General features: G+C 37.8%; 1 protein-coding gene across 2 annotated transcripts; it reads right to left on the bottom strand.

Moving 5' to 3' along the window:
• Positions 1-9,496: 9,496 nt before the first annotated feature.
• LOC136221969 (uncharacterized) lies at positions 9,497-14,642 on the bottom strand. Of its 2 annotated transcripts, XM_066009443.1 has the most exons (7): positions 14,504-14,642; positions 14,177-14,368; positions 13,760-13,987; positions 11,787-11,893; positions 11,028-11,178; positions 9,989-10,141; positions 9,497-9,846 (listed from the first exon to the last, which is right to left on the bottom strand). In XM_066009443.1, the coding sequence occupies exons 1-7, from the start codon at positions 14,540-14,542 to the stop codon at positions 9,721-9,723; spliced, it is 996 nt and encodes a 331-aa protein (XP_065865515.1). In that variant the 5' UTR covers positions 14,543-14,642; the 3' UTR covers positions 9,497-9,720. The 2 variants fall into 2 exon arrangements, with proteins under 2 accessions (XP_065865515.1, XP_065865516.1); XM_066009444.1 differs by lacking the exon at positions 13,760-13,987.
• Between the last annotated feature and the right edge of the window lie 9,306 nt (positions 14,643-23,948).

Raw genomic sequence — 23,948 nt, 5'->3', positions numbered from 1 at the left:
GCCCTAATTCCATAATATATAATATATTGGGAAAATTACACAGAAATTCATCTTTTAACAACTATTTACAACTACAGTAAAACCTTAATAAATGCATATCCTTGGGACCGAAAAAAAATATTCATTAAGCGAGATTATTTATTTATCGATAAATGAATAAATTATTCATTTATCGATAAATCAATATTTATTATTTTATAAATAATTTATCCAGTCAATAATGAATAATGATGATGGAAATGATCCAGAGCCAGATGATAATTGCGTTGTCGCAAATGTATCGTCAAAAAAGGCCTTTCAAGTAATGGTCACCCTAAACAACTACTTGCTACAACATGAGCAAAATATACCAGAAGTTGTGTTTGCACTTCAAAAAGTTAAGGATGTTGTTCATTTTGGTTTAGGTGGAAAGAAAAAACAATCAACTATAGATGCATTTTTCCAGAAGAAATGGCTTCTAGTTGATTGATTGAATGGTTTTGGTCTATATATATATATATATATATATATATATATATATATATATATGTAATTCAATAATTATTAATTTATATTTTTATTGGACACTTAAGGAATTAAATATTTTTATTACTTAATGCATTTAACGAGGTTATTACTTTAGTCCATTAGCCTAAGTCGGGACCGAAAGAATTTATTATATAAACGAGATTATTACTTTATTGAACATTCATTTATCGAGATTTAATTGTATGTCAAGTCATAATTTTCAATTATATCAAATTAGTAAAACCAGCACTTTTAATATATTTTAAAGGTTAGAATTTATAAATTAGAAGTCTAGAATATATTTTCCAGGGTTTATGGTTTATGAATTGGAGTCTAAAATTTGTAAACTATGGTGTAAAATCATAATATATAAAGAATAGTGACATATTAAGAATTAAGTTTTGTGATATGACTTAGTTGTAATTTTATATTTAATTATGATATTCATGTATTTGACCCTAATATATTATTAGATTTTTATAAATTCTACCTATAACAAACATATTAAATTGGGGCCCTCATTTGTTGGGAGCCCTAGGCGGTGGGCTTGGCTGCCTTAAAGGCAAGCCGACCCTGACCGTCACTAGCATATTTAAGAGGATTCGAAAAACAATTGAAATATTTGGATAACAATATGTTGTTTTGACAAACTCAAGAAATTCAAATGCTGACATTGCTAAAACCAATTTTAGTTTTTATGTACTTGACATTTTAAGAAATTCTTTGTAGAATATCGGATAGTTGTAAATAGTTAGTCTAATCATGACTAATATGTAACTTACCCATACTTATTCATCTTTTTTTTAACCTGAGTAAAATTAAAAGCCTACTACTATATTTGGGCCCTCCCTCATCATTGAGCCCTAGGCAGGCGCCCCTCCTGCCCATGCTCAGGGACGGGCCTGGCTGATACCGGAACCATGGAAAATATTACAAACATGAGCGCCTTAATGACCCTAGAAGATGAAACTATCTCCGATTTGATTATCCAACCAGAAGAGACATCTGCCCACAACAAAATCCAAACATGGAGCCTCATCGGCTCGTTCCTGACCATCCGTCCAGTGAAGAGTCAGTTTATGAAATCAACACTTGCAGATCTCTAGGGACCGTCTAAGGGTATGTACATCGAAGACCTAGGGCCGAACCTTTTCCGCTTTGAATTCTACCACCCCTGGGAGCGGGACAGAGTAGCACAGGGGGGACCGTGGACTTTTGAGCAACAACTGTTAATCCTTCAGCGGATGGATGAGGGGTGGAACCCAATGGAGATCCAGCTAACTCAGGCCGACTTCTGGGTACAAGTCTTTAACTTGCCAATAGGTTTTGAAAAAGTAGCTACGAGTATTGGCAATTTTGTGGGAAATTTCGTCGAGGCGGACCCAAACAATTTCACTGAGATTCTGAGGGAATATATAAGGATACGAGTATCCATAGATATTACTAAACCTATCAGAAGGAAGATGCAAATTACCCTAGAATGAGGAGCTATTTTTTGGGTAGATTTCAAATACAAACGCCTTCCAACTTTTTGTTTTGTGCGTGGCCATCTCGGACACACAGACAAATTTTGCCCGGCCTTGCTCGATTTCATGGAACCAGATAAAGTGGGGAGGGCATATGGAATATGGCTGCGAGCGCCTACTCGCAGAGCATTAAGCCAGCCACAATCCAAGTACCTACTACAACGACCATTACAACAGTTATCCATTTAGAAAGACGGTACTGTTCTGACACGAGCTGAGGGGTCCTCTGCAGCAGCAACGGGGATGCGGATCCCGAAGCTTGCTCCCACAACACCTCTAGGATTCGGCCAGGCACGAGGAGTGAATGTCAATCCAATAGGGAAAGAGAATATCCCCAGGTTCGGCTCAACCACCACAGCTAGCGGAAAACAGTCAGAAGTTTTAGTGGGAATTGAATTGACGGATCCTAAACGCAAGCGGATAACAGAAACAAATACTATCAACACTCAGGAAAGCATGGCAAAGATGGAATGTGACACATATAAGCAGCTGGAAACAGAGCCTGAAATCCCAATTTTCTCTATAAAGGACCCGGAGCCCCAGGCTTTGGGGGAGCAATTAACCAAATGGATTTTTCCAACATCAAACAACAAACCGTAGATAAACCAAACGGACCCTCAACCAGATAAGGTCCTGACCCAAAATGTGATGAACAAGTGACATAGATAAATCCATCCAGCCTGTTATCTAGTTGTCTTCCTATTGTATTCAAATTGGTATTGGTATAGTTATTTTGGAGAATTATATTTTTAACATTGGTTTTGTCATCATTACTGGGTGTCTTATAGGGTTTCGCTTCTACCTTTTGGTTATTGTGATCTAGCCTTATACCCCTAAGTGGTGGGTGAGTCGATTGGACTTTCCTATTATCTAACATTTCCCACTCAGGTGCCTTATTTCTAAGGGTAATTGGGCTAACATAATTTTTAAAAGGATAATCAATGGAATTTTTTGAAGCATAAATTTCAAACCAATCAAAAAAGAAAATATGAACTTGATTTTGATTTACAAATTCATAAAATTCATTTTGAATTGCTTTTCTGGAATCCATAAATTTTTTAAAAAACCATGATCTTTTTTCAATGTTTTTTTCTGAATAAAAGTCATCATGAAGAAGTTGTTTGTTGATATGAAATTCTCTTGAAATAACATTCAATTTATTAAAAATATTTTCTGTGACGGCTGAAAACGTTGGGCTTGTAGGCAAGTCCATTTCAGGAATGTGAGATTGATTATGTTGGTTTTGGGTATTATGGGTCTCCTCAATACGAGCTTGAGTTCCAGAACTCTCTGCTCTATTAGGATTATCATAAACTACTTTAGGTATAACTGAGGTGAAATTTACACCTCTTAAAATAGAATCATGAATCTCAGAAGTTGAATGTCTTGCCATATTTGAGTATGGCAAGTTTATAATAGATGGCAAATTAGCAACTTTTCCTAGGTCTATGGTATCTGAGACCGAGGAATTATCTCAATATCTACTACCGGTAGAATGTCGATGGAATGAAAGTTTGACTTTCCCATCTTGGTACTGAGTTATATGTTTCAACTCAGAGTTTGGTTTGGGAGTCTCTAATGGTCTAATTGGTCGAGGTTCATTTACCCCTTCCAATATCCATTCTTCAGGAAGTGTAAATTCCTTCCAAAGTATAGATCTAAGTATCACAGTGTTTGACTTGGTTAAGTCTGTTTGTAGAAGGATGGTTTCACCCTTCTTGCTATGGAATTTTACCTTAGTGGCAAAGGCAGACATCATGGACTTATAGTGAATTCTATAGATTAAAGCAGCTGGAATTGACCCTTCAAGCATGCTATAATTGTGAGTTTTGATTTGTAAAACCAAAGACTTCAAAATATTTTTATCATTTAAGGAGATAGTAAAATTGGGATAACACTCAAAAGAAATTGGACTTGTACAGACACTAGACTCTACAGAACTTAATAGGGAATCGCCAAAGTTCGTGAATCTTGCATCTCTTAGGATGGCAAGAATGGAGGTATTTAGTCCTTCTTTGATCAAAGGCTTAATTCCGACTTGGATTAAACCTATATGGATATATTTAAAATTTTTATCCCGATGTTTTTTCAAAGACTGTTGAGAAAGTAGATTTATTGTTTCAAAAGGTTTTGTTAATTGAAGGTCTCTTTCTTCAGTCTTAATTGTAAAATTTGTTTTGAAAAAATGAAATTTAGAAGTTCCATAAATTTCATCCTTTTCTTTCTTTGGAATTTGCCAATTATCTATTGATTTTTGAAAATCTTCTATTACTATTTCTTCACTGTTTATTATTTTCTTGGAATCAGAAGAAGTGGTTGATATAGAATTTGTAGAGGTAGTTCTATAGAAAAAGGTATCCATTTTAAAAAGATTGTTTGTAATAATAAATTATTTTTCTTACAATCCAAAGCACTTTCTAGGTTTCACAGCCTTTCCACTGGCTTACTACCCAGACACAAGCTTAGGCAAAAACACTCAGGAAAATAAATTATTCTTACAAAAGATCTTTCCAAAATAAACACGAATTTTCTATAAATATATATATTAAATTGCTCGTTAAACTTTAACGGCTTGAACGAATGAGGTTGTAATTTTAACAAGCTGAAAGTTCACAGAATAGAAAACTTAAAACTGAAATAACCTATCAAGCTGAAATCTGTTGAACTGAAATGTTTGTGCATGAACTTGCAGCTACCTTGGCATATTTTGATACTATCTGTGCTAATCAAATTTGGGAGTGATCTTGGGATTGCAAGAGGTAAATTCAACCACACAGTAAAACCTTCATAAATTAATACTCGATAAATTAATAATCATTTTGAAATAATAATTTCTTCTGGTCTCGACTTGGACCAGTTCAAACAACGATCAATTTTAATAAATTAATAAGATAATAATTTTTTCGAACAATCTTTTATAAATACATTGTTTTATTATCTCTATAAATTAATAATTTCTCAGATACATATGCCAATTATATATAGATATATACTTAGGATAATTTAGCAAAATATGACTCTATAGTACTTTGTTTTTTCTTGAAATTTAAATTTAGTTGAATTTCATCTCTAACTATTCTCACTGCATTCAAAAGTTCTGGTGTATTCTTGTCAAATTGTATCAAAAAAATTATAAAGTGTGGTTGATGCTATAATTGCTTACTTTCTTGTGACTGGTTCCAAAAGTACTGAATCATCCTCAGCTCGTCACTTTATAAATTAATATTTATTAATTTATTGATTAATTAATATTTTTATAAATTAATAAAATTTCATGATCCAATATTATTAATTTATAGAGGATATATATAACTGAACTTAATTATTCATAAGATAGCTTTCACAAACATCTAATCTATCATCTTTCAAAGCAAAATACTTCCCTGGGGAGGATTTTCTTCAAGCTCGTTTGGGTAATTCCCCGAGTTTTGTATGGAGGAGTCTTTGGAGCTCTCAATTGTTGCTAAATGAAGGTTTTAGGTGGAAGATTGGAGATGGAAAGTCCATTAATGTTTGGAATGATCCTTGGCTCCGTGATAAAGGAAAGTTGAAGGTGGAAACGCCAATCATTAATGCCCTTGAAGATTTGAAGGTTGGTGATTTGTTTATTCATGGAACTACTGGCTGGGATGTTGAGTTGTTAAGAGAGCTATTTTTGGAGAGAGGTGTTAAGGAAATTTTGAAACTGCCTCCTCGAGTGGGAATTGCATCGGATAGTCCAATTTGGAATGAAAGCAAGTCGGGTCTGTATAGGGTAAAGAGTGCTTATGCATTGGCAACGGAGGTGACGACTCCAAATGATCATCTGGTTGTTATGGGTGATTGGGATAAAATTTGGATGGCAAATATTCCTTACAAAGTTAGATTTTTTGTTTGGCGTCTTGCTAGAAATTGTTTGCCATTGCGTTTTAATTTGTGCATGAAAGGATTATTGATCCCGGTGGATAGGTGTGTTGTATGTGGTAATGATCTTGAAGATGTTTGGCACCTATTCATTTTATGTCCTTTTGCTGTTAGTACTTGGAGGGATGCAGGCTTATTGTTGCTTTTGCAACCTTTGGCGGATGCAGCTGATAATTTTTTGGATTTTATTTTTGCTGCTATGACTGGTTTATCTAGGTTTATAGGGGAGAAATTCCTAATGATATTGTGGAGTCTATGGAGAAGTAGAAATAAGAAGTTGTGGCAGAATGTAGTGGAAAGTTCATTCCAAGCTATTACAGTGGCTGCAGAGGTTCTGAGGGACTGGAGAAAGGCGAGAGTTGCTGCAAAGGGTGGTATTGTGGGGGCTGTAGTGGGTCTTTCTGAAGTTCAGTGGAGGAAGCCGTCTTCGGGTCTAAAATGTAATGTGGATGCGGCCTGTTTTGGGGATACCATGCAGGTTGGGATATGCGTTGTTTTAAGAGACGATGATGAAAGGTTTGTTGCAGCAAGAACCGCAACTGTGGTTGGATTACCGTCGGTGCAAGAATGTGAGGCTTTGGCACTTTTTTCAGAGTTGAAATGGGTGACGGAGGAGGGATATAGTCAGGTGGTTTTTGAGTCGGATGCGAAATCTGTGGTCGATGCTATTAATTCCAGAACTGACGATATATCGGAGTTTGGTTCGTTGGTGTCCTATTGTCGCTCTCTTCTTCTTAACAACAATTATTCTGTTTGTTTTGTAAGGCGACAAGCGAATGAGGTGGCTCACTCTTTAGCGAAGTCCTCTCGTTCTTATTCTTGTCCCATGTTTTATGATGTTGTTCCGTCTTTTTTGCAATCTGTACTTAACTTTGATTGCCCAGTAGAGGCTTATTAAATGCATTCTTTTTGAAAAAAAAAAGTTTAAATTAACTCACTAAAATATATAAAACATATTAAAGGAGTACAAAGAAGATCATGAATTATAGGAGCAGTCAATCCAGGTCGTTCAGTCATATCAAGAAGATGATTATTTTGATCATTAATCTGAAAATCAAAGCATTGAATCATAATCATAGCAGCAAGAGTAGTAGGTGATACATCCCAAATTTATAGTGTTTTTAGAAGTAATTTAGATTGTTTTTATTTAGTTTTTGGTTAATTTTGGTATTAATTTGATAGTTTTTAGTTAAATTTAGTATTTTTTGCTTTTTACGGCATTTTCAGAGCTTTTTAGGGACTCTTGGAGCATTTCCGAACCAGACCAAGGACCATTGGAGAGTTCTCGGAATATTCAGGGACCATCAGAGCATTTTTGGGACTCATCAGGGACCATTAGAGCATCTTTCGGACGACCAGGGACCAAAACATGAAAAAGCCGGATCAATCTGCCCCTTTGGGAACATGTCTCCGTGAGACATCATCTGTCTCGCCGAGACAGGACCTCGTCTCGACGAGACGTCCACTGTCTCGGCGAGACGAAGCGCCTTCCTCTTGCTGAGATGCACGAATTAAAGTCACCGGGACCCACCAAATTACTGTTTTCATGCCTATTTTACCCTTGTTGCATTAGGGTTTCTCCATAACTCTATAAATAGGGAGACATCTCTTGTGTTTAGACAGAGCCGTCATTCACAATGTAGATCATTATTATTTTTAACTCAGTTTTTAGATTAGATTTCCGGCTTTATTTCTTTCAGAATTGTTTTTCCCTTTCTAGATTAGGTTTCAATTATTTTCTCTTTGAAGAACAACTGATGTGAGAAGCACTAGATCTTCTATCTTTATAATCGGAATCGATAAAACGGGTTTTAGATTTCTCTTCTCCTATTTCTCTTTTGCTTTTATATTTGATTGAAGATGTTTTCCATTAATCATATTTATCTTGCCTCTCTGATTGGTTTGTCTATGAACTAATCTCCATCCAATTTGGGATGGGGTGAAGCTGATTATATATGATTATGTATGTTTAGGTATCTAGGGTTTATGTGATTGTTATCAATTGATCAGGTTATGCATGCTTAATGCCTTGAAAGTGACAAAGATAGGATTATAGATAGATATGAAACCGACATGAGATTATCTAATCTGAAATTGCATGTTTTGACCTCGCTAGGACACTAGGAGTGCGGCTTCGTGGCTGGGCTACGACTTTAGTCTTAATTACCAGAAAACATAATGCTTTACATGTCCTAGGTTATATGCCTAACCAAGCCGTTAGCTGAATGCATGTAAATAGGTTATATGAATCTTGATCACGTTCGTATTTCTTGTTAGGGTGATTACCGTTAAATTAATAACAAGAATATAAGTCTAAACCCCCTGAAACCATACATAGGATTTAATCAAAGGATCCCTCATCCTAGATTGTGCCTTCCATTAATTCACCTTCTACCTTGTTAATTGTTCACTTTATTGCTTTTAATTCATATTAGTTAATTACTACAAACCCCAATTTTATCCAACCTTCTAAATGATTAGATCAACGTTAGTAGATTTACTAATTATAACAAATAGTTCTTGTGTTCGATCTCGTGCTTAGAACATTATTACTTGTTGCGATAGAATACACTTGTCATATTAATTGCTATATATTTTACAAGTATCAGTAGGCAATACTTTCATGGCTAAAGAAATTCCAGTCCTTCCACTTCCAAATGTCAACAACTCAAAGCTTGAAAATTATATGTTTAGTTATTGTTCATCAACTTTTTTAACGAGCTTTGTAGCATATTTATATGACTATTATAATCGAGTTCGTTTATGAAATTTGTTTACGAATTTATAGCCGAATCTGCTCGCGAGCTTTCGAGCCGAGTTTGACTGTGCTCAAGCTCAGCTCCTTTACGACTCAAGCTTCAAAAGTGTGCTCAAGCTCAACACGTTTATATATCGAAACGAAACTCGACTCATTTATAGACTTACAAGTTAAGAGGGGCTATGTATGTATTAAGTAATATAATTTTCTTCTTTGAGTGGGTTTGCAATGTCAGAATGTTAAAGTAATTTATGTTTCTAATGTTTTCAATTGGAAACTTTATTTAGTTGAAGCAAGAGTGTATTAACTAGGTTCCAACTGGGAGCATACTTTTGTACAGTTGGTAGCAAATTTTTTTGGATAAAGTACCCACGGCCCATTTTCGAGTTGTGTTTATATCAGGGCTTCTGGTACCCAACTAGCTTGGGTTAGCTTCAACTTAGCATAAGATATTAGGGGTATTATCTCCACTTCCCGAAAAGCGTTAAATTTGGTCCATACCCCTGACTCTATTTAAAAACAGAATGTAGTTAACTCGGAACCAGCTGGGAGAATACTTTTGTGCAGTTGGTAGCAAACTTTTTTGCATTCAAAACTCATGGCAGCAACTTAGCATTCTAATAATGAGGAAAAGGCTAATCTTAATCTTTAAGAGCACTCTCCTCATCTTCATCCTCATCAGAATTAACAAGTAAACTGAGCTCACATTTGACTTAATTATAATTTATACAGTTGGTTGCACATTTTTGAGAGATGACAGCAACTTAGGATCTGCTTATATTAAGATAACCAGGATTGGAAGGATGTATATATATATATATTTAATATAGGTTTACAATATTAGAATACTGAAGCAATTTATGTTTCTAATTTTCTCAATTGATAGCTTCCATAGAAAAAAAGAATTACATAACTGAAATACAGACATCTCCTAACCCAAAGAAAGAATAAAGAAATTATATAAATACAGTGTTGAACTATAGAGTTGCTGTACACTTACTTATCTCAAGGCATGGGAAGCACATTTCAGATCTCTTGGCTCCAATCCAGGGTCATTGCCAAATGCGGTGCCCTCAGTACCGGAATATCCTCTTTTTCTTTTAAAGAAAGGAGCGTACCCAAATGTAAGCTCTTTGCTATCCAGCTAGCTGGCTGCAGAAAATTAACACGATAAATAAATTAAAAAAAAAAAATGGAAGTTCAGAACTCTTTAAATTCAAATAATTCCCAATTGGTTAACAGCTTCAGTTTTCAGTAAGAAACAAAAAAATGGGTAAAAGGACTGAAGACAAACCAAAATAGCCAATTTCCTCTCCGAGGCACAATGCTTCAAATGGCGTGATACTTTATTATCATCCTCGGCAATAATAGCTCCCACCGATATCTTGTCACCATCAAGCCTTTGAAACAATCTTTGAAGGGTTTTGAACACCTGCCCACCTCCATGCTAAGGAGCAAAAACATAGGAATAGATTCAGTCTGAATGCTATCTTAACATTCAATTGTTGAGAAATAGGGCGAACTAACAGAAACATATGATAATAACAATTGACAGGGCAAAGGAAGGAAAAGCATTACAGGGATCATTCACGTGTCTGTTTTTTCATTCAAGGTTTTCGTTGGCAGAAAATATTATTCCAGAAAAAGTAGTTGATTTTTCTAGATAAATAATGCTGCCTATCAGCTACTACATTTGCAAGATATGCTTTTATATCTGAAATGACATGTTGCATGAACAGAATCTTGATGTCAGGTGTTCCAAAAGAGGTGCAAAAAAACATGCATCAGACTTGCCAAATTGGCATACAAGTTCAACTACAAGAGCACTGCCTTTTCTCATTAGTTAACTTACAAAGTTGGTTTTCTAATTTCTGATTTGCATTTTCATTGCTAATGATTGAAATGTGATTCCCCATACTTTGGACCCTATTTATGCTGTGTTGAGATTTAAACCTCCAGCTAAATGAGTACATACATGGAAGTACGATGAAAGAGTTCACATATAAGACATGACCAAGAAAATATAGATGAAATGTTTGAAAGGTTTAACAGTAAACGTGTGGCAACAAAGACCACTAAAGTCATTCTTTTTTTTCTGAAAGATCCATTAAAGTCATTCTAGCAGTAAAAACCATTATTCCAACTATAATCCTAATATGGATTAGTGGAAGTCTATTCCTGTTGCAAGAATACAAACATCAACTTTTATAAATCTCAAAGAGCTATATAAACATTGGAAGATGTGCATTTGGGTTAGGGGGTTCGGCGGTGCGGATTGGTAGCAAAAAAATTGACCTGGAATCATAAAAAAAAAAAAAAAAAAAAAAATTTACCTTGATTATTAATGCCAATTTGGTGCAGAAACTAGGCTTCCCATGGAGCATGATCCCTACTCTATCTAATATCCGTCTACTATTTTCATAATGATATGACTTTCCAAATTCTGCATATGGCGTACCAGCCCGATTTCCTAGAATCATATACCTGGAAGTATCAATTATGAATTAGTAAACCATGGAAAGTAAATTTTGAGGTAAAATTCCTGTGAGAGAGGGATTTGGAAGTAAAAAGTACAATCCCTTAATCCTAAATTTTTATCAAGTAAACCATACAAAAGGTCCAAATTTTCCCTGATTGAACCTTCTTCATAGGCTCCTGCACAGAAATTTCCTTCCTCTCTCTATATCTCAATCTCTCTCTTAATGCTTTGTATGATAATATGACGTAATTTTCCCTGATTGAACCTTCTTCATAGGCTCCTGCACAGAAATTTCCTTCCTCTCTCTATATCTCAATCTCTCTCTTAATGCTTTGTATGATAATATGACGTAGACATAGTCAAGTAACTGACAACATAAAACCAACACTTTATGCATAGCTTATAAACCATTGCCATTAAAATTCCTTTTGATTATTGTCTTTTCATATGAGCCATACAACTTATTTTTGAAATCAAAGTTCAGTGATATCTTCATGCCACTTTAGCTTCACGCAGGTCCAGGTTTTGATATAATATAATAAACAAAACAAAGTGTGAATTCAAACTACTGAACTAGGAAGCAATGATATAAACACAACTTATATCCACTTACTTTTCAGGATGTAAACGAGAACCCGCTGCAATAGAGTCAGCAAGCCATTTTACTTTTAGAATGACAGCATTGACTGCACAGCCATATAAGAATTTTGTGGTTTGTAGCTGGAAAAAAAAAAGTCTTAGAATATTAAAAAGAAAATAGCATGCAAAGTAACTATAGCAGATTAAAATAATGAGGTGGCATATACAAGGAATGGACAAAGTAACTATAAGAAAAACTATTTTGCTGTTAAAAATCCCCCAATTTCCAAGAAACTATTCTGATTTGGTCCATGACCTCCAGCACTAGAATATCAGGGATCCTCTAGAGTTAAAATGCCTCTAGAGTTGGTAGAGTTGTCATCTCAGCCATTAATTACAAAATTAATGGATGAGATTTAATTGATAAATTTTAATATTTAATTAGTCATTTATTGATCAATCAAATCTTATCCATTCATTTTGCAATTAATGGTTGAGATGATTACAACTCCACCAACTCTAGAGGATCCCTAGGCAGAATATTCATGTTCAAATCTGAGAGTCAAATTAGAATTCTTCTTACAAGAATCACTATGACAATGCCCATTCTGATTTGACAAAAGCAGTTCTCCACAGTATTCTGATGATAAATGTTGATGTTGGAAAATTCCCAGCTTCCTTCGAACTGTTGCTTCGGAACTTTCACCAACAACAACAACAACAACAACAAAGCCTTAGTCCCGAAATGATTCGGGGTCGGCTAACATGAACCATCATATAAAACCGTGAAAATCAAGTCGTGTCAGCGACACAGATTCGCTCCCTCCACTCCGTCCTATCCACTACCATATTTTCCTCAATTCCCAATAAACTCATATCACTCTCGATCACCCTCCTCCAAGTTTGCTTAGGTCTTCCCCTACCCCTCACCACTACATCCCTTTGCCACTCTTCGGTTCTCCTAACCGGCGCATCAAGCGCTCTACGTCTCACATGGCCAAACCACCTTAGTCGGTTTTCTCTCATTTTATTCTCAATAGATGTAACCCCTACTTTTGTCCTAATTATTTCATTACGCACCCGGTCCTTTCTCGTGTGACCACACATCCATCTCAACATACGCATCTCCGCCACCGACATCTTATGGATGTGGCAGTGTTTCACTGCCCAACACTCCGTACCATATAACAATGCTGGTCTAATTGCCGTCCGGTAGAATTTTCCCTTCAATCTATTAGGCATGCCGGGATCACAAAGGAAACCCGTAGCACTCTTCCACTTCGACCAACCAGCTTTAATCCTATGGGCAACATCTCCATCTACTTCTCCATCCGTTTGGATAATAGATCCTAAATACCGGAAGCAATCCGAGGCCTGAACAACTCTCCCATCTAGGGTGATTGTCCCTGCCTCCCTACTCCTACGGCCGCTAAACTTACACTCCAAATATTCTGTCTTACTTCGACTCAACTTAAAGCCTCTAGATTCTAGAGTTTGCCTCCATAGTTCCAACTTCATCTCCACTCCTTCTTTCGTCTCATCAACCAACACAATATCATCTGCAAACAGCATGCACCATGGTATACCATCTTGAAGTGAACTTGTTAGTTCATCCATAACGATGGCAAAAAGAAATGGGCTTAGTAATAGTCGGAACTTTCACCATTATAATAAATTTTAAATCTAAAGATTAAAGTTCAACCAAATCCTAAAATTAACTAATAGTCGAATAACTACTTTTCATCAAAACTAAAGTTTCCATAAGCCCTAGTCATCACTCATGAAACTTTGCGATACCCTGTCCACAGGCTCAGGTTCATTATTTAAATTTATAACATTTAGACAACTCTCAATCCCAAGCTCCAACTTGGTGTTAAAGTTGTTTTGAGCATCAGTTTCGCCATCATCTTGCTTCTGAACTGAAGAAAAAGCTGCATTCTCCATAGAGATACTGCATGGAACAACAGAACAAAGAGGATCGACCATTGATTGATTAGAAGACCTGACCTCCTGAGAATTAAAATTCCCCTCATCAGCTTTATCAAGTGCACCTTCAAAGGGTTTGCTAGACTGTGAAGGAATCTTCCACCCAGTTTCATGATTCTGGACAAAAGAGTACTCATCTGCAGCAACACCTCCAGATTCAGAGAGAGAGCTTGTCTCACAGTGAAACCTTGGTATGCCTTTGGCCTGCGATTCCCCATCTGATGAAAGACGCAAGCGAAGATGAAGTACCTATCCGACATCAGATGACATCAGCCAGGTTCCAGTAAGCAATTCCAACAAGATAAGAAGCTTTCGTTAAGAGTTAATACAACAAGTTACAAAACAACCAAAAACTTCAAAGCTAAGTTTAATTTAATTTAGCGGAAGGAAAACAATCAAATATTCACCACAATAAATAATAAAAGCACTACAACTTACATTCCCAGGCGATGGAGAAAGGGTAGTCTGGGAAGTATCATCTCCAGACAAGAACAAATGGCAGCTATTATAACGGCCTTCTTCTCTCGACAAAGTTTCTATCTGACTGAAATTCGATTGGGGCTCCTTGAAGCTGTTACCGGATGCTTCTAGTTGAGGATTTTGAAGCCAAGTAGGTAACCAAGCAAAATCCTGAAACAATTTCAACATGACAAACCAAACATAATATTCATCAAATTGTACTGATAGAGAAAGGAATCCAGGAAATCGTGAATTTGAGAATGGAGTGTGATACAGATATGATTATCTAAACATCGGTGTAATTACCTCGGAGAATTGAGGAGAACGAAACCCTAAACTGGACATGAAAACGGGAAAGCGCGCGAAAATTTGGAGCGGACTGAGAAAGCGAGCGAGATGAACTGAGTTTCGGTTTTCGCGCCACAAGGACGTGGTAGAATCTTAAGTAGTATAAGATAGCTGATTGTAGAATGGAAAAATATTAAATTGCTTTATTACCAAAACTAAGTTTTCTTTAGGTGCTGTTTGCACATGATTTAATGGGAAAATTACAAAACTAGATCAAATGAGAAGCCTATTTATATATTTAATCCATTTACTCAACCTTTTACATATCTAGACTTTTTTGTGTGACTTTCCCATAATACTTCAATCTTTCCTCTTCCTCCTCCTCTTTCCTCTTCACCCAAAATATTGTACGACGAGGGCGACTCAAATGTAGCAGAAGTATTCTTCTGCGATTTCAAATCCTTATAAAACTTCCGCCGCCACATCCACCTGAGTATCGCTGTCGTCTTTCAACGGAAAAGGAGATACGAAAGAGAGCGTCGTCGGATCTGCAACTAAAGGAGGAATGATTGTGGTTGTAGATGAGATTGCCGATCTCTTTTCCGGCGAGTTTGTTTCCTCTTTTGAACATCAGATTGAAATCCTCCATTATTTTGCTCTTTGATATGCCTTTTCTTAGCATGAAGAAGACTACTCACACTATATGCCATGGTTTTTTGGCTACTTCTGGAGTTTTTGCTTCCATCTCCATTTTTCAATTTTGTTTTCTTCTGTTCTTCTCAGAGATTTTCTTTGTTTGGAGAGAGATTAGAGAGAAGAGGGGTTGTTGGTTTGCAAATACAGTACCTTATGCTAACTAAAATCATTGATTAAACCAAATATTAGCTTCGCAGACTTCGCATATGCTAACTAAAATCATCAATTAAACCAAACATTAGCTTCGCAGACTTCGCATATGTTAACTAAAATCATCAACTAAACCAAACATTAGCTTCGCAGACTTCGCATATGCTAACTAAAATCATCAACTAAACCAAACATTAGCTTCGCAGGCTTCGCATTATGCTAACCTGGGTTCGCATTATGCTAACCTCTGCGAAGTCAGACGGGAGGAAGACATACACGCTTAAATATTGAGGGTATTATGGGAAAGTCACACAAAATCAGTCTAGATATGTAGTAGGTTGAGTAAATGGGTTTAATATGTAAATGGACCTTCCATTTGACCTAGTTTTGTAATTTTCCCTAATTTAATTTTTTGGCTTTTATATATTTTTAATTTATTAATTGGTCTAACTTATGTTTAAATAGATTTTTTCAAGAGTGAACATCGGGGTAAACCAATTTCCTAAGGTGAACCCCAGAGTAAACTTAAGGTAAATCAAAGGGACATCAGAAGGTCACTTAATATTTTAACGTGTATTTTGTGAGCCAATTAGAATGCAAGAAAGTTAGAAAGCGTCGTAAGCAATCCATCGTGAAAGTCAAAGTGAAACAGTTATTCAAGACGTGGTTTGAATGTGGAGAACGTGACTTGTGGAAGCAAACAGGAAGTTATCTATAACGTCTATAAAAGAAAGAAATCACGAGACCAAAGCCCCAATTCAACAACTCAAAAACTCAACAAATCCAAGCAAAAACTCTAGCAAATTACCTCTAGACTTCAACATTTTACAATTCTTAGTTATTCCCTTAGATTCAATTTTCATTCAAGTTCAAGTTCATTCATCTTTTCGAGTACAATTTTATTTTTATTTGTTGTTCAATCATTTTCTGTAAGGTCGGTATCGTTTTGATAATCGAATCTTTAGGAATTTTCGGTCTCTTTAATTCTTACAGTCGTTTGATATTTAGAAGTTAGAAAGCGCACTCAATTTCATTCCATAGTTTGATAATACTATAATTATCTGGCACGCCCGCAATTTCCCACAAAAGAGCCAAACAAAAATTGGCACGCCCAGTGGGACTCCAATCACAATGCCGCCGAAGAAAAGTGATAAGAGCAACAAAGATCTTATAATAGCCAGTTCTGGAGAAGAGGAGGTCATGCCAACAGGCAATGTTCCACAGATGGTGGAACGAATTGAAGCTGAAAAGGTTATCAGCCCTAGAGGACAATCATGGATCTCTACAGAGGTCCAAAATTCACCATTCTTGGAGAGGCGTTTCAGTTCCATCGAGAAGAATATGGAAGCTCTGTGGAGTGACATGGATTTGAAGATGGATAGAATACTCCAGAAGCTGTCAGAACCAGGGGTAATCAAGCATGGAGAAAACCATGTTCCTCAAGGCTCCTCGGAGTCCAACGAGGGACGTGGGGTGTCCAGGGCTGAGAAGTATCAAATTCCACATTTGAGGGATGAAGTTGTCTTGCAGAAGGCCGCTAGTTCAACAGGCCGAGAAAATGCTGGTAAGTCACCCGTTTCTCAATATTTTGGAAACACTAATCCTACCTCCCACACAGCTTCATATCATGAGGAGGCAGGAGGCCACCATATCACTAGAGACATGGGGGGCAACTATAGAGGCAATGGAAGGAATACTCGATTTACTCATATGCCTTATGGTCACCATCAGAATGGCATACCTCAACATGTTCCAGCATTCAATATGGAGGCAGTGAGAGAAGTTGTCCAAGAGCTGTACGGGCCTGGCCTCCGTCAAGTTGGCCGCCCTGAGTTCCACAAGCCTTACCCTCATGCGATTGACATGGAGAATCCTTAACCAAGGGGATACAGAGTACCTGACTTCTCCATATTTTCTGGGGAAGATGGCTTGTCAACTTTGGAGCACGTAGCAAGGTTCACGATCCAGTGTGGAGAACTTGCCAACTACCCTAACTTCAACCATCTCAAGTTGAGGCTCTTCCCAAATTCTCTGACAGGACCAGCCTTCACTTGGTATGCTACTCTCCCTATGAACTCCATCCATGGTTGGCAAGATATGGAGGGGCAATTTCACACTCAATTCTTCCGGGCAGAGCCAGAAGTATGTGTTGCAGAACTTTCTAGGCTTACTCAGAAGGGAGGTGAAAGAGCAGACCAGTTCATTTCTCGTTTCAAGAAGATAAGGAACAGATGCAATGTCTATCTCCCAGAGGTGGAGTACGTGAAGATGGCCCAGAGGGGACTTGACATCGAGATGAGGAAGAAGTTCCAAGGGATGGAATTCAGAGACTTTTATGAGTTAGCTGCCAAGGTGATAGAGTACGAAGATCTATTGAGGGAAGAGAGTCACAGAAATAAGAATGGCATGGGAACTTATTTCCAAGAAATATACCATGAGGTTGCAGTGGCAGATCTCAAAAGCACGGGGACTCATGTTTGCCCTTTACTCCAGTCCACCGGAGGACATGATGCAGCAAAGAAATCTTTCAATGATAAACCTTCGCAATTTAGCTTTGATGTGTCCAAGAGTGATGCTCTCTTTTACTTCCTCTTAAAAGAGAAGTTTATTACTTTGCATGCAGGTCATAAATTGCCAACAAAAGAGGAAACCAAAGGGAAGACATATTGCAAGTATCATGATTCCTGGAATCATGCAACCAACAACTGTTGGGGCTTTAAGAATGCAGTTCAGGAAAGGATCAACAAGGGAATTCTTAAGTTCCCAGAGAAGAAAGAAGCAATATTGGTTGATGAAGATCCTTTTCCACCAGTGGTGACTATGAACATGGTGGCAGTAGATATGCGAGATGTCCTCAATAGGAAGAAGGGAGACCTTCGTTTGAAACTTACAGACTCCAAGAAGGAGAAAGGCAAAAGTTACCATACTTGGATCCTTAAGGAGTATCTCAGAGGTCCTGATGAAATTCAACCTAACACCAGCGAGCAAGGGGGACAGAAGTCAAAAATTCGAGTAGAAGTGAAGAGCATCGGAGAGAATCATTATGAAAGAAGAGTTCAGACTGAGAGGGATAAAAAACCAGTGACATTGCCAGCAGATTTCCTAGGAAATTCAAGGGATCATCATGTTGAAGGGGAAAAGAGTTCACTTATTCCTGAGAAGAGAGATTCATTCACCAGTGGGGTCACAATTCAATCGAGTGGCCCAGGAGAACCAAAAAGAGTGGTTTTTGAGAAACTTGTAGATAGCATGACCAAACACATCAGACCTCTTTACATCAAGGCACATCTAAATGGCAAGCCAGTATCAAAAGTGTTGATTGATAATGGCTCTGAAGTGAATATCATGCCATTTAGGATGATGAAGACCCTAGGAAAGTCAATAGAAGATCTAATTGCCACAGAGGTGATGGTGTCAGCTTTCACAGGGGAAACCACCAAAACATTAGGAGTTCTGCTAGTAGATATTACTGTGGGAAGCAACAAATCTATGGCAGCATTCTTCGTTGTTGATTCAACAGCAAGCTATCAAATCTTGTTAGGGAGAGACTGGATTCATGCCAATTGGTGTGTGCCATCCTCACTTCATCAATTCTTGCTTTTTTGGAAAGAAAATGAAGTAGAAGTTGTCTGGGCAGATGGGAAACCATTTATAACTCAAGCTGATTCCGTGGAGGCAAGGTACTATGATGGAGCTGTGGGTCCAATAGAGTTCAGAGGTGAAAGCAAGAGAGGAGGACCCAAAAGTATCACCTGGAAGAAGCAATGTCAGAACAAAAGGAAAGCTATCCTCCAACCATCAGCCATCGTTCCATCCAAAGCTTGGGGAGCGTTAGGAGAACCGATCATCGAAGAAATCGATGATTAGTAAGCATAATGAGATAGAAATGGCAGTAGTTGCCGCTGCCATACAAAAAGTCTAAGTGCAGCAGGTGTTGGAGGAATTGCAGAAGGAAGAATGTCTAGAGGCTTTGGGTGGTGAAGTAATCTATGAAGAAGAGCCTCTGGAAGAAGAAAGTGAAAACGTCATCCAGATAGACGAATTGAAACCAGCTCCTTCACCATTAGAGGATGACAGATCATTAGCCAGAGATCCATTGGAGGAAGTGAACTTGGGAACTTCTGAGAATCCAAGATTTACATACATCAGCAGTCTTTTGGATCCACGCATCAAAGAGAGACTTATTGCATTGTTGAAAGAGTACAAGGATTGCTTTGCATGGGAGTATCATGAGATGCCTGGACTCAGTAGAAAGTTGGTGGAGCATCGTCTGCCAATAAAGCCAGAATTCAAACCTTATAAACAACCTCCCAGAAGAATGTCCAAAGAGGTAGAATTGAAAGTGAAGGAAGAAGTTGAAAAGTTACTGAAAGCTGGATTCATAAGACCCATCAGGTATACTCAATGGTTATCTAACATTGTACCGGTGGTAAAGAAGAATGACAAGCTACGAGTTTGTGTGGACTTCAGAGACCTCAATACAGCAACTCCAAAGGATGTGTATGTGATGCCCATGGCAGACATGTTGGTGGATGCAGTAGCTAACAATGAGCTTTTATCTTTTTTAGATTGTGTGGCAGGATATAATCAAATCACCATTGCTGAAGAAGATACTTCAAAGACCGCCTTTCGATATCCAGGTGCTATTGGGACATTTGAGTGGCTGGTCATGCCTTTTGGCTTGAAGAATGCATGTGCTACTTACCAAAGAGCCATGAATGCCATTTTCCATGATATGATTGGAAAAAATCTTGAGGTTTACATTGATGACATCGTCATAAAGTCCAAAAAAGAAATGGAGCACATAGATCAATTGAGATGTGGTTTTCAAAGGATGAGGGAGCATCAACTAAAACTCAATCCCCTCAAGTGTGCTTTTGGGGTGAAAGCTGGAAACTTCCTTGGTTTCCTAGTGCACCAAAGAGGCGTGGAGATAGATCAGAACAAAGCCAAGGCGACCATGGAGTCCAAATCCCCTCAAACAAAAAAGGAGCTTCAGCGATTCTTGGGGCAAATGAATTATCTCAAGAGGTTCATCTCCAACTTGGCTGGAAAATCTAAGACATTTTTCGATTTGCTCCGATTAAAGAAGGAAGATGAATTCAAATGGGAGGAACACCATCAGTAAGCCTTCCAGAGTATCAAAGAGTATCTATGCAAACCTCATGTACTTGTGCCGTCAAGGCCAGGTGTACCTCTGAAACTTTATCTATCTGCCGCTCATGATTCCATTGGATGCTTGTTAGCACAAAACAATTCCAAAGGATATGAGAAGGTGTTAGCGATATTTTGCGAATATGCTAATTTCAACCTTGTCACGTGTGGTTAGGGTGCGGGCGTGCCAGAGAAGATTAGTTCTCAATTGAAATGGTTAAGTTTATGAAAATTGCGTGCCAAAAACTTGAATTCTAAACGAAACGATTGGCGAGGGACGCAAGGATTGAAAAAGTCCCTCTTGGGTCTCTCGCGCCGTTATAGAAACTTTGCGAGATAAATTGTTTTTATTTAAGCTAATGCGGGTAAATTGAAGATGAGAAAATAAAGGAATTTAAAGTGCGAAATTGACACAAGATTTGATGAAAATTGGTATTTTATTGATTGAATAAGTGTTTGAAACATGAAATTGGAAATGAATTACAATTGAAGTACTTCTATACTAAACATATAGCTAATTCAATTGAATTGGAAAGGCAAATCAAATACAAAGAATTAAAATGCAATTAAAATAAAAATTGGAATTCAACAACAAACTCGGAGCCACAATAGCTATCTCGGATTGATGTTGAATTTTGGTGTCGGCGTGAGGTCCTTTGGGAGCTGCAATCGGTCGGGCCCGTACGATATGTGCTTGGTGCAATGGCAAAACGTTGGTAGGCAAATGGGGCAGATTTAGACCTTAAAATTGGGAGGCTCGTTTGGGTGCTTATGAACATGGAATTGGACGATTAAGTAGGCTAGATTTAACTTCAGGAAGTGAGGAACAATTTTGTATAGGGATCGAAGGCTAAAACGGATTCTAAATGGACGGAATCTGGCTTTGAAAATGACTGGACGAATCTGGAAAATTCTGGACAGAATAGCTAAAAGAATTTGGGCTGGAAAGATCGGCTTGTAAATAGAGTTTCTGAGCACGGAATTAGATAAATAAATACACTAGATCGAAATTCAGGACGTCAGGAACAACTTTGTCGAGGGGATTGAAAGAAAAAAATGATTTTAAATGGACGAAATCGGGCCTTGAAAGTAGTTGGACGAATCTGGAAAATTAAATTGAAAACAGAGTTTTGACTAGGAATTGAACAAATTAAAGGCTTGGAATGCTAAATTGAATAGACAAAACTTGGCAAGAGGCTATTGGAAACTGAATTAAAGTTAAAAGAGAGCTAAAGAAGGAATTGAAACTAGGAAAAATGAAGAACAAGAGAAAGAACTTTAAGAACTTGAAGAGCTAAGAACTAAACTAAAAAGAGAGCATTGGAAGGGACCTTTAGAGAGGGATTTGTGTTTGTGTTGAGTGTGATTTTTAATGAAGGGGAGGGGGTCTATTTATAGTATTTTAGAGTGGCATTTTGGTAATTAGTGAGTGGTATTTTGGTAATTAGTGATCAACTAACTCAACTACCTCCATGCCACATCATCCCACCACCTCAACTTCCATTAACTACCATCAACTTCCATTGACTACTTCCAACTGTTGCCGGAAGAGACGACACGCCCCGCGTATCCTTGGTTACGCCCTGCGTGTACCTGGTCTTGAAGCTTGAAACGCCTTATTGATGCACTTTACGCATGGCGCCTCGGGTGTTACGTCCCGCGTAGGAAAGTACACGCTGCGTAAGAGAAGGGCGCCCCGCGTGTTCGTGCTCCTGCGCTTGGAACGCCTTGTTGATGCGCTTTACGCGTGGCGTATAGGAAGACACGCCCTGCGTAAAGCAGTCTCTGAAGCGGAACTTCTTCGAGTGTGTGGGATACGCCCCGCGTGTGCAAATACACGCCCCGCGTATCCGAATTGTTTTTCTGATTTTTATTTATTATTATTATTTCCTAGACAAAATATAAACTATATCCTAAATTTGATAACAAGCATTATATATAAAATAAATTTATTTATTTTGGGCCAACAATTGCCCCCCTCTTTTGTGCATAAATGAAATAGCGAAAATAAAATTTATGTACAAAAGAAGTTTTATTAAATATTTTCTCTTTTTAAGATAATAGAAAAAAGGATCCTGCAGGATTTTTGGAATTTGAATTCCTTAGAACTCTCCAACTTAACCTGTCTACAACTCTTCTTCCTCTTTTGTTTTTTTTTTGTTTCTGCCATTTTCTTTCCTGAAGCTCAGCAAGCATCCAGAATCAAGCTTTCAATCTTCCAAATATGGGTATGCGAACTATTTTTCTTTTCTATTTTCTCTCTTTTTCTTTTGCTTTTGTGTATGTAGAATCATATTTATTGAAAAAGCTGATAAATTGAATTGGAATTAAATATAAGAATTTTAGAGCTACCATGTGTGAATGTGATTGTATTGCTGAAATTTGTGTCTGTCTGTCTTAGCTGCGTGTTCATATTCTGACACCATTCGCGCTGATTCTCGCTTAGGCATAACACTGGGCTTGCAGGAGGTAATTTTCAATGAACTTTGCAATTTCCTGATCATGTATTTGAAGGTAGCATCCATAGGCTTAATTGATCGTGTTTATACTTCAATTTCAGGATAGTGTCTTTACTATTAGCACTGTTGCTGCGAATAATTCCCCTTTACCCCCATATCCCATGAGCAGTTCTACCGAATTGACCCTCCATAGAAAAACTTATCAATTCCCTGCAAGTAAAAAAGGACTGATATTTCCTCGCTATTACATTGGATGGAATGACCTTGTAGATCGCCTAGAGCCGAGATACGCGAGTGTTTGGAACCAAGTTGGCATTAGGGATTTTATTCGTCTGACCCGTCATGAAATTACTCCTTGTGTGAATGTACTGGAGGGGGTGCTGAATTATTGGTCGCCGATGTGTAATTCGTTGATCCTTCCGCTGGGTCCCATGTCTATCACCTTACGTGATGTAGTGGCTTTGACGGGTTTGCCTATTATCGGAGAGGAGGTCCCTAGTTGTGTTGAGACGAATGTGTTTCCTGAAGTGAAGGCTATCTTATCCAAGGAGGCCGGGACTTATGTCCAAATGATCAGAAAGAAATTGGACAAGAGGGAATTGGACGATGAGGATCATGTGCATTTTTTGTGGATGATGCTTAGTAATTATATTTTTGAGCTGTTAGGCTTGAGACCTACTGCAGAAATATTGATCATCGCTAAGGCTCTGGCTTCGGGCCGTCGTTTAGCTCTTGGCACCATGTTGTTGGCCTCAACATTCCACCGTCTAGCTCTCACTGTTGAGGATAGACCATTCATAAAACCTAGAAGTGGTTTGTGGCTGCTGCAGCTGTGGCTTTTTATTTATTTCCCTCATCTGGCCACCGCCTCGTCAATGGAAACTTCGGGACATCTTGGCGTGGACCTTTGCTACAGCTCTTCGAGTCTGGCTGTTAGTGTAGTTGTGAGGTTTCTTCGTACTTTGGTGCCATCTACTCATAACAAGCTGTTTCTTTTTTTGGGA

This window comes from Euphorbia lathyris, chromosome 3, assembly GCF_963576675.1.
Source record: "Euphorbia lathyris chromosome 3, ddEupLath1.1, whole genome shotgun sequence".
Lineage (NCBI taxonomy): Eukaryota > Viridiplantae > Streptophyta > Magnoliopsida > Malpighiales > Euphorbiaceae > Euphorbia > Euphorbia lathyris.
The sequence above is the reverse complement of the archived record's forward strand: the minus strand, read 5'-3'. Positions and strand labels throughout refer to the sequence as shown.

Excerpts from the sequence above, each read along its gene's own strand:
- LOC136221969 (XM_066009443.1), bottom strand. The coding sequence starts at position 14,542 with ATGTCCAGTTTAGGGTTTCGTTCTCCTCAATTCTCCGAG. Across the intron at positions 13,988-14,176 it reads TTTCTCCATCGCCTGGGAAT|GTACTTCATCTTCGCTTGCG; the intron begins GTAAGTTGTAGT and ends GATGTCGGATAG. Across the intron at positions 11,894-13,759 it reads GGAATTTTAATTCTCAGGAG|CTACAAACCACAAAATTCTT; the intron begins GTCAGGTCTTCT and ends TTTTTTTTCCAG.